The sequence below is a fragment of the Silurus aristotelis genome (genome assembly GCF_946808225.1).
Source record: "Silurus aristotelis genome assembly, chromosome: 14".
Taxonomy (NCBI): Eukaryota; Metazoa; Chordata; class Actinopteri; order Siluriformes; family Siluridae; genus Silurus; species Silurus aristotelis.
The window spans coordinates 10,972,929-10,984,759 of NC_139587.1; the positions used below are offsets into that span (position 1 = coordinate 10,972,929).

The 11,831-nt window shown below is 36.8% G+C and overlaps 1 protein-coding gene across 1 annotated transcript; it reads right to left on the reverse strand.

Moving 5' to 3' along the window:
• Nucleotides 1–1,296: 1,296 nt before the first annotated feature.
• On the reverse strand, nucleotides 1,297–10,190 carry LOC310736702 (zinc finger C4H2 domain-containing protein). Its single transcript, XM_083560469.1, has 5 exons — nucleotides 9,996–10,190; nucleotides 9,363–9,534; nucleotides 7,167–7,339; nucleotides 6,908–7,070; nucleotides 1,297–2,027 (listed from the first exon to the last, which is right to left on the reverse strand). Exons 1-5 carry the CDS (start codon nucleotides 10,046–10,048, stop codon nucleotides 1,914–1,916), a joined length of 675 nt encoding a protein of 224 aa, XP_083416595.1. The 5' UTR covers nucleotides 10,049–10,190; the 3' UTR covers nucleotides 1,297–1,913.
• Nucleotides 10,191–11,831: the final 1,641 nt, after the last annotated feature.

Here is an 11,831-nt window from a genome sequence, read left to right on the forward strand (position 1 = left end):
CTGATTGCAATCGCAATCTGATTGGTTAAAATCTTAAAGCAACATGGATTTAAAGCTACCAAGAACCCATGCTGTTAATTTTGGCTGACTTTAGAGCACTACGTGGCTGAAATCTGTATGGACTCCAACATAAAATTACGCTCGGTGACACTGGTGGCAGTGATTCTGATGAGTTTAGGCCAGCAGAGAATGGCCTGTCACTTTTCATCCATAATGTAAAAAAGTAAGTGTTTTAGCATATTTAATACATGAATTTCCCACTAGAATCTCTCTCTCTATCTCTCTCTCTCTCAAGTGGAGACAATGGGCCATCAGGAAAAGACAGAATACAATGGTGACATCTAGTGGGCAAAAGAAAGAAAGACAATGGCAAAAACTAACAAAAACAAATTAGACCATACACACCACAGTCCCCCAAAAAAGTATAATTATTAGAATTTTCCTCCACTTCTCCCAATTTATCCATTATTCAGAGACTTAATGTGCACAATGGAATGGGGCCTACATTGCCATAATTTTCTTTGTTGCTTTTGTTGTTCACAGTCACTAATTCAATCCATACCTTCAGAGAGGGAAGATTTTGAACTTAGTGCTGATGATAATGTGGACGGTCCCGCTTCTGTTTAGTCCAGAGGATGTAAGAAAAAAATTTCACATTTCGATTTGTCTGACAACAGAACAGTTTTCCACTTTGCCACAGTCTATTTTAAATTAACCTTGGCCTAGAGGTCTAGAGTATTTTTGAATAATATTCACATATGGCTTCTTTGCATGATAGAGGTTTAGCCTGCATTTTCTGGATGGCATGGGGACTTGTGGTCATATACAATGATTTCTGGAGAAGTTTCTGAGCCCATGCAGTGATTTCCATTATAAAATCATGTAGGATTTGAATGCTTTGATGACTGAGGGCCTGAAGATCATAGGCATCCAATATTGGCTTTTGGCCTGGCCCCTTCAAAATTATTTCTCCAGATGTTTTGATATAATGTAGATGTAGATTCGAAATCTGAGCAAATTAATGTTAAGGAACATTTATTTAAAATTGTTCCACTATTTGTAAGTGCAGTTTTTTGCTCTATTGTGAATATAATATTGGTGTATTTGTGATTTGCCAATTACATTGTTTTATTTCTATTTTACACAGCATCCCAACATTCTTGAAACTGGTGTTGTAAAATAATAATATAATAGAATTGCTGCTTGAGTGCTACAAGATCTGAAAACAAGTTTTGTGCCACAAGCACTAAATCCCGATAAACCTGAGGAAACCAGTCAAAAAGAAAAAAAAACATAATTGCATGACATTTTATTGAATAGCCTATTTTTGTCAATTAAAATGCACAGTACACCATCTGACAAATATTAAAAATGGAAATATAAAAAACATTAAATGTTTAACACATTTCTGTAACAGTTACTATGTATTTAATCAGGTTTTGTTCATTAAATGAACAAACTATTCACAAATTAATTACTTTAATTTTTTAAAACACTGAACATGCAAGACTAGAACTTTGGCATTATGTATGACTACTACAACTACTCTTTTATCCTAATTTGATCCATTTCAAGTTGTATGTTTCTGCTACCAGAACAAGACAAATACCATTTATGTTTAATAACAACCTACACTATCTATTACTTTTACGTGGTAACACATCTATTACTGAATAGATAAAAATGTAAAAAAAATGAATGAATGCCAGTAGAAACAATAGAGCAGTAGAAATCGTTACACATGGTTTTTAAAGTAATGCTAACAAAATTATTGCATGGATGATTCCAACAAAATCTTATAAAGTTTAATATATTTAAATCAAGTACACAACACAAAAGGTACTACAGGAGGGTTTACAGTAAACAAGGCTCTATAGGGAAACTCTTACATGTAAAAATTAATTCCATTTTATTTACTCATCAGGCTTCCGCTTGGGTTTCTTGGGGTTCCTAGAACGACTCTTTGCTTTACACAGTGGACAAATAGGTGCATTGCGGTGAATTTGCTGGTGACAAGAGAGGCATGCCTGCGTGCACAAGGGTAATAAAAATTAATGATATATTGAATTCTCCCAGTAGCGTGTCCATTCAAATGCCACAGTGTATTATGATTTTTATACAATAAATATTGTACATTATTTCAACATTGCTCATCACAGTGCTGATGCTTCCATATTTTTTACGTAAAAAGGGACACCCATTAGATGGCATGTCAGGAAAAAAAACATCTCAGTTCATTCGGTTTCCAAGTCAAGGTTTACTGTTCAGCAATTTCATAAACAGCAGCATTAAACAAACCAATGAGCTCCATTTCACATCAAAACTTCCTGCCATGGACATGATTGCTGTCAAGATCTGCCCAAATCATACTAGAAGGAAATCCAGATGACTGGTAGTCAAAACAAAACTTCTTAATAGGTTTAAGAGGTTTTTAAAAGTAGCATTTAGTACTTAATAACAATCTAATATAGCAAGTCTAATACATAATCCTAACCCTTAACCCATGTGATGCAAGTCCTCAGAAAGTACAAATCAGTCTTTATTCACAACAAATTGCAACAGAAAGTATACCTGGTGTGCTGAAAGTAGCTTCTGGTGACAAATAATGCAATTTAATTGTCTGTACAGTCAACACAATGACAGCATTTAATAGTGTGGATAAAATTTTAAAGGCATTTTTAGGATTCAAAGATCTTAATTGCTTTTTTTTTTATTAATATTCTACAATAGTCTATACCCACCTTAACTTACTGACTCATTAATGTCCATTAATTCAAAATCAATTACATTCAAAACCCCTTCTTCTCCTGATATTAGCATATCACCTTTTTCAAGTGTTGCTTTAAGTGTTATTTCAAACAAAATGATAAATTTAATTCATTTCCTTAATACACCTTTGAGGTAAATCTACAGAATGGCTGTATTTTGGAACTTGAAGCAAAGTTGCATTTGTAAGATCTGTCAACACATTTAATACAAAGCCAAGTCAAAAAACAATGCACTTGTAAGCAGTGGATTTTTTATTTATTCAAATATCTGTTAAAATAGATTTTATTTATTTGTTATATATAATGTAATATTTCTGCATATTTTTTTAATCACAAGTACATTTAGACTAGTTAGACAAGACTAAGAGGTAACACAGAAAGAATCAGATTTTCAGTTTAGGTTGTTGCATATCAGTGATTTGACCTGAAGTATCTCATCACGGAATAACATACCATACCCTGTAATTCAGTGGTCCCAAACCCCCGGGCCATGGACTGGCACCAGTCTGTGAGCTAATTGGTACCGGGCCGCACAGAAAGAATACATAACTTACATTATTTCTGTTTTATTTATCGGATTCTGAACAATGTTTTATTTTGGAAAATTATATAATTCCAGTCTATGTCACCACAAGAAATTTGCTGATTCATTAAGGAAGGAGAAGATATACAGGAGGTGGAGAGCTTTGTTGGCTAGTTTAAAGAAAAGCAACTTCAGTTAATGGTGTTACTACCTATTTCCATCCTTAGAATGACAAAATGTAAACTCCTGTTAGTTCCTTGGTATGCATGTTCTACAGAGCACAATTTTTCAAGATCAATAAGCGGCATTTTATTTTATATTTGAGTCTGTGCACTGAACTCCTACAGAGGCTCACATAATGCAGAATGGTTGATTGGATGGATTCAATCCACTACACAGTTCAGCGGAACAGTTCAGAAGCACTACAGTCCATAGTGCAATAATTAACCGTTCTGTAACAAGATCCATTTGAATTCACAATGCGAATGTGTAATATACAGTGCATTGCAATAGTATTCATACCCCTTAAATATTTCCACATTTTGTCACGATATAACCACAAACTTAAATGTATTTCATTGGGATTTTGTGTGATAGACAAACACAAAGTATTGCATAATTGTGACATGAAAGAAAAATAAATCATGGTGTTTAAGATTTTTTACAAATAAAGTGTGGCGTGCATATGTATTTAGCACCCCTGAGGCAAATTACAGCTGCAAGACTTTTTGGGTATGTCTCTACCAGCTTCGCACATCTAGTGACAGTAATTTTTGCCCATTCTTCTTTGCAAAACAGCTCCAGATGAATCTGATTGAATAGAGAAAGTCTGTGAACGGCCACTTTTAAGTCTTGCCAAAGATTCTCAAAAGGGTTTAGATCTGGACTTTTACTGGGCCATTCTAACACATGCATATGCCGTGTATTTAGTTCTATCCATTTTCCCCATCAACTCTGACTAGCTTCCCTGTCCCTGCTGAAGAAAAGCATCCCCACAGCATGATGCTGCTACCACCATGTTCGACACAGGGATAGTGTGTTGAGGCTGATGTGCAGTGTTGGTTTCCACCACACATAGTGTTTTGCATGTAGGCCAAAAGTTTACATTTTGGTCTCATCTGACCACAGCACCTTCTCCCACGTTTGCTGTGTCCTGTACATGGCTTGTGTGCAAACGAGACATTGTTTTTTGTCAACAATAGCTTTCTTTTTGCCACTCTTCCATAATAGCCAGTTTGGTGGAGTGCATGACTAATACTTGTCCTGTGGACAGGCTTTCCCACCTGAGCTGTCCCACCTGAGCTCTGCAGCTCCTCCAGAGTTACTTGGATTCCTGGATCAATGATCTTCTTTCTTCGGCCTGTCAGTATAGGTGGAAAGCCATGTCTTGGTAGGTTAGCAGTTGTGCCATACTCTGTCCATTTTCAGATAATGAATTGAACAGTGTTTTGTGAGATGTTTAAAGCTTGGGATATTTATTTATAACCTAACCCTGCTTTAGACTTCTCAATTTCATCCCTGACCTGTCTGGTGTGTTCTTTAGTCTTCATCATGCAGTTTGCTCACTAATGTTCACAAACAAACCTCTGAGGCTTTCACAGAACAGCTATAATTATACTGGGATTTAAGTATAAAAAGGTACAAACCCGATTCCAAAAAAGTTGGGACACTGTACAAATTGTAAATAAAAAAGGAATGCAAGGATTTTATTCAGAATTCAACATAGATGACATATCAAATGTTTAAACTAAGAAAAAATTTATCATTTTAAGGGAAAAATAAGTTGATTTTCAATTTCATGGCATCAACTTTTTATAACAGTCTGAAAACGTCTAGGGACCGAGGAGACAAGTTGCTCAAGTTTAGGAATAGGAATGTTGTCCCATTCTTGTCTAATACAGGCTTCCAGTTGCTCAACTGTCTTAGGTCTTCTTTGTCGCATCTTCCTCTTTATGATGCGCCACATGTTTTCTATAGGTGAAAGTTCTGGACTGCAGGCTGGTCATTTCAGTACACGGATATTTCTTCTACGCAGCCATGATGTTGTAATTTATGCAGTTTGTGGTCTGGCATTGTCATGTTTGAAAATGCAAGGTCTTCCCTGAAAGAGACGACGTCTGGATGGGAGCATATGTTGTTCTAGAACTTGGATATACCTTTCAGCATTGATGGTGCCTTTCCAGATGTGTAAGCTTCCCATGCCACACGCACTCATGCAACCCCATACCATCAGAGATTGGGCTGTCCTTATCCACTTTAGTCCGGATGACATGGCGTCCCAGTTTTCCAACAAGAACTTAAAATTTTGATTCGTCTGACCACAGAACAGTTTTCCACTTTGCCACATTAATTTCCATTACAGTAGCATTCCTGTATGTGATGCAGTGCCGTCTAAGGGCCCAAAGATCACGGGCATCCAGTATGGTTTACCAGCCTTGACCCTTACGCACAGATTGTTCCAGATTCTCTGAATCTTTGGATGATATTATGCACTATAGATGATGATAACTTCAAACTCTTTGCAATTTTTCTCTAAGAAACTCCTTCCTGATATTGCTCCACTATTCTATGCCGCAGCATTGGGGGAATTGGTGATCCTCTGACCATCTTGACTTCTGAGAGACACTGCCACTCTGAGAGGCTCTTTTTATTCCCAATCATGTTGCCAATTGACCTAATAAGTTGCAAATTGGTCCTCCAGCTGTTGCTCACATGTACATTTAACTTTTCCGGCCTCTTATTGCTACCTGTTCCAACTTTTTTGGAATGTGTAGCTCTCATGAAATCCAAAAGGAGCCAATATTTGGCATGACATTTTAAAATGTCTCACTTTCAACATTTGATATGTTATCTATATTCTATTGTGAATAAAATATAAGTTTATGAGATTTGTAAATTATTGCATTCCTGTTATATTTACAATTTGTACAGTGTCCGAACTTTTTTTGGAATCGCGTTTGTAGACTCTAATTACTAAATAGGTGACTTCTGAAGGCAGTTGATCACACTGGATTTTATTTGCGGGGCATCAGAGTAAAGGTGGCTGAATACATATGCATGCCACAATTTTCAGTTTTTTATTTTAACACCATGTATCATTTTCATTCCACTTCACAATTATTTGATACTTTGTGTTGGTCCATCACATAAAATCCCAATAAAATACAATTAAGTTTGTGGTTATAACGTGACAAAATGTGGAAATATTTAAGGGGTATACTTTTGAATACTTTTGCAATGCACTGTAACTGTTATTCCAGATAGCAAATACACATATCAACTGAAGTAGTTAAAATACTGTAAAATGGGTATTGTTAATTTTTTTAATCTGATAAGTGCAATACTCATTCATCATTTAATAATCAATACCAGTATTCCATGTATTTTATGCTGCACTAAGTGCAATTATATTCTGATTCAATAAGCAATCAATGCCATACTTTCTACAATAATACCTAATAGATAGAATTACCTTCTATTTTATTGACTTTATTTTTTGTTCTTTTTACTTTCTCACTGTGCTGCATAAAAAGTTTACCTTACCTAGTATGTATTTACAGCATATTAATTACACTAACTATTTGTATACCAACCAGGATTGTGATTTAATTCTTACCTTCATGGGTGGAGGCTGCTGTCTGAAAGTGGCAGGCTGCCGTGGATCTTGTTTTCTTGAGACCTGAAGCTGTTGAGCTGCGGCAGCGGCTGCTGCTAGAGATTCAGGAATGATGGGTTCATGTGGCTCTTTCTGCCATTCAGCCTTCTGCTTCTCAAAGTAACTACATGGGGGAAAGAGAGCAAAACTCTATCATTTATACTCTTTATAGATCAACTACTGCAGATGGTATTTTTGATTGAGCTTAAAAATTACTCACTCTAGTGAAAGCCTCTCTTCTTCTTCGTTAAGGTTGGGCAGCCGGTTCAGGCCAAGAGTCATTCTCAGAGCATCAACATGCTCTTTCAGGGGCTTGTATTCATCATGGAGGCGTCTTGTTGTTTCTAAAAGTTTGTTTAGATCATTTTCTGACTGCTTGATGGTGCTCTCCATCTGCAGAAATCAAGGATACAAAAGATACTTTAGCTGCCCCACAGGGTAGCAATACATATGAAATGTTGGAAAAGAAAATTCTTAAAAATTCCTAATCATAAAAATGGACTCATGACTCAGAGTAAACCATTTACCTTCATGTCAACATGGCTGCTTACAACATTAACAAGAAGTTAGAAGTAGATTTTTTAATTAAAATCTATTACACCATGCATGCAGTTTGCTGTTTGATAATGTAAATGTATACAATACAAAAAAACAATATAAGTAACTGTTTGGAATTTTGTATAATTTAGTATAGGCACAACCTTTTTTTATTATTTACTTAATGTTACTGGAATTTATTTATTAAACAGTCTTTCCATTTTTATCTGTCAGGTAGATATTTGCACAATGCTCTGCCTTTGTGCCATTCACCATCATTACCACAGGCCAAAAGAATTGCTCTACCATGCACACTAGTTTTTTGTAATTAAATGACAGTGATATGTATTGTGACATAAGATGTCTGCTTTCAGTAAGGAACAATTTGTTGATATTTTGTGATCAATTAAGGGGTAGAAAAATCATAGATACAATACCACAAACACTTTAATATGCCACCAAGTTCCATTACTGTGTTGCCCGGATATCAAACAGAAAGATAAAAAGTGCTCACTTACTTAATGTAATGTATGGTAAACTGGTTAGTTAAGTTTATTCATACCGAATTCTGAGAAATTGAGGGCTGTAGGCCAGTCATATGGAAAATTATTTCAGTCTGTCTTGCATCTTTATATGGTCCTAGAATGCAGAACATTCTAAAATTCATCCGAACAAGCAAATTAATCTTCTTAAAAATTAGTACCAACAGCCACAGCAGGTGTTACACTATAGTTTCAGCACTAAGGTATTTGACCTCATCCTGCATTATAAAGGCAATAAATTAAATTAAATAGTCTGACAAATAATACAGTTGTTTTTTTTCCCTCTGGTTATGGAATAAAACAAGATAAGCTTCTGACTGTCATCAGCAGTCTACTGAAGCTGAACCTACTTGTCAGCCTGGCAACTATGAATAAAAACAATAACCTAGACCCAGAGATGGCAAAAGTACACACATCCTTTACTTAAGTAGAAGTACAGATACTCATGTTTTTAAAGACTGGTAAACATTGCATACTGACTACACTTCTTCACTGAAGTTAAAGTAAAGATGTTTGGGTTCTGACATGTACTTAAGTAAAAAGTAGCCATTACTACTACCTGTTTTAGTGTCACACTGGTAACTGGACCTCACATCATATTAATATATTGAAATAAAAGAATTTCAAATTTTGTTATCTAATGAATGTATTCAGGTTGTACCATCATATAGAACTCAAGCAGAGCAAAGATGATGATCAGAATGTCTCAGTTTTTAGTCATGTTTACATCTCTGACTCCCTCTGTCTCCTCCACATTAGCCCCATACTTCTTATTGCCTTCTGCCTTGCTTGTTGTTAGCCTCACAGGCTAGCCTACGTATGTGGTTTGTGATAGCCAGGAAATTATATACCAATGGTATTTTGAAAAAGCCACACAATGACAAGAAACAGCTTGATGGGCTGAAAACGGCATGCAATCAGAAGAAAATATATTGAAAATATTGATCATGTCACTGAATAGATTAAAACTAAAGTAACAATCTTGGTTTGAAAATGTAAGTACTAGAAAGTACAGATATTTGTCTAAGAATGAGTGAAAGTAAAAAATAAATAGTTGATACCAGAAAGAAAATCTACATGTACTTGTACTTCATTACTTTCCATCTCTGGCTAGACCCATATCATGTTTGCCCTGGGCTACTAAATATTTACCATTGTATTAGGTGGCTACACTCATACTTGATTACTGGAGCACTCATGCTCAAGACAAATCACACTTTTACGAGTACTGTGATGGGAACTGGTAAAGATAATTTGGTTGTATTTAATAAACATTTCATACATTCTAATGAGGAAAACAGGTGAAATAAAATAAGCACTCTGATTTGGATACACACCACATTGATATCAGCATGGATCAGGCGCAGTTCCTCAACATGGGCCATCTTCTCCTGAAGGAGCAGGTCCATCTCCTGCTTGTATTCTCTCAAGTGTTTCTCTTCGGCTTCAAGCGCTTCAAACTCGCTTTTTAGCCTAGATTTGATCTTCTGCAGCTGGAGAGTTTTATTCCTAAAGTACATGTCGAAACAACGGCAAAAAAATGGTCATCAAACCGAAGGGAAATAAATACTCAAGTCTGAATTATTTGCGCTGTCTCTATACATTGCAAATAGTTTTATATAAGCGTTGTTCTTGCAATAACTCCAAAACACAAAACATATGTTGCTAACGTTAGGTTTTTATCTAGGCTTGCTCCTTTGTTCGCCAAACAATTATACGCCGTCTTGCCATCTACCACAACATCCACAAAAAAAACTCGAAACGGGCTACATGAAATCAATGCGGGCAAAACACGTTATGCATTAATATAAAACGTATATACACAACAGCTATTAGTTGTACGAGTAACGTTTGCAAACCCAACCCAGAATCTAAATAAGCAAAGCAGATACACTAGCCCAACACTAAGGAGCTAGCTCGCTAGCCCACTGGCTACAACAGAGGAAAGGCGAGTGCATTTTTTGTTTTACCTTATTTCCAATATATTTTCTAATTTGCACATTATTTCTTGCTCATCTGTCATGGTTTCAGTGTCAACAATTATGTGCTAATATAAACAAATACTAGCTAACTATTCAAAAACCCGCCTTTAAATAAATACAACGCAGTTATAAGTAGCAGCTAACTGTACACGGTAGCGCATGCGCAGATCTGTTTATTGCTGCCGACTAGATACGGTTGTCTACGTGTGCTGATGTTGAAATACCTCTGTCACTGTAAATGATCTGTAATACAATAATTGTGCATACTGATAACAAGGACGCGGAAATTAGCAGTACCCCTGACTTGAGTTTCTTTAACTGCAGCTGCTAAAACAGCAAAAAACACTAATGATAATAATAATAATAATATAAATAATAATAATAATAATAATAATTAGTATCAAGTCTTCAAGACAGAGGAGTCTGTGCTTTCCAGGTTATTACTTTTTACAATACATCATAGCTTCTATGAGAAATGTGCCACAAGTACTAACTCTTGTTTAAAAAGCATGCTTACATTTACAAAGACACTGACACTCCTAACATAAAAGTCTCCTAACAAAAAATTCACTATATATACAGTGGGTACGGAAAGTATTCAGACCCCCTTACATTTTTCACTCTTTGTTATATTGCAGCCATTTGCTAAAATCATTTAGGTTCATTCTTCTTCCTCGTGAATGTACACATAGCACCCCATACTGACAGAAAAACACAGAATTGTTGACATTGTTGCAGATTTATTAAAAAAGAAAAACTGAAATATCACATGGTCCTAAGTATTCAGACCCTTTGCTCAGTATTTAGTAGAAGCCCCCTTTTGATTTAATACAGCCAGGAGTCTTTTTGGGAAAGATGCAACAAGTCTTTCACACCTGGATTTGGGGATCCTCTGCCATTCCTCCTTGCAGATCCTCTCCAGTTCTGTCAGGTTGGATGGTAAACGTTGGTGGACAGCTATTTTTAGGTCTCTCCAGAGATGCTCAATTGGGTTTAAGTCAGGGCTCTGGCTGGGCCATTCAAGAACAGTCACGGAGTTGTTGTGAAGCCACTCCTTCGTTATTTTAGCTGTGTGCTTAGGGTCATTGTCTTGTTGGAAGGTAAACCTTCGGCCCAGTCTGAGGTCCAGAGCACTCTGGAGAAGGTTTTTGTCCAGGATATCCCTGTACTTGGCCGCATTCATCTTTCCCTCGATTGCAACCAGTCATCCTGTCCCTGCAGCTGAAAAACACCCCCACAGCATGATGCTGCCACCACCATGCTTCACTGTTGGGACTGTATTGGACAGGTGATGAGCAGTGACTGGTTTTCTTCACACATACCGCTTAGAATTAAGGCCAAAAAGTTCTATTTTGGTCTCATCAGACCAGAGAATCTTATTTCTCACCATCTTGGAGTCCTTCAGGTGTTTTTTTAGCAAACTCCATGCGGGCTTTCATGTGTCTTACACTGAGGAGAGGCTTCCGTCGTGCCACTCTGCCATAAAGCCCCGACTGGTGGAGGGCTGCAGTGATGGTTGACCTTCTACAACTTTCTCCCATCTCCTGACTGCATCTCTTGAGCTCAGCCACAGTGATCTTTGGGTTCTTCTTTACCTCTCTCACCAAGGCTCTTCTCCCCCGATAGCTCAGTTTGGCTGGACGGCCAGCTCTAGGAAGGGTTCTGGTCGTCCCAAACGTCTTCCATTTGAGGATTATGGAGGCCACTGTGCTCTTAGGAACCTTAAGTGCAGCAGAAATCTTTTTGTAACCTTGGCCAGATCTGTGCCTTGCCACAATTCTGTCTCTGAGCTCTTCAGGCAGTTCCTTTGACCTCATGATTCTC

Excerpts from the sequence above, each read along its gene's own strand:
- LOC310736702 (XM_083560469.1), bottom strand. The coding sequence starts at position 10,048 with ATGACAGATGAGCAAGAAATAATGTGCAAATTAGAAAATATATTGGAA. Across the intron at positions 7,071-7,166 it reads GAAGAGAGGCTTTCACTAGA|TTACTTTGAGAAGCAGAAGG; the intron begins GTGAGTAATTTT and ends TCCCCCATGTAG. Across the intron at positions 2,028-6,907 it reads AGCAGCCTCCACCCATGAAG|GCATGCCTCTCTTGTCACCA; the intron begins GTAAGAATTAAA and ends TTGTGCACGCAG.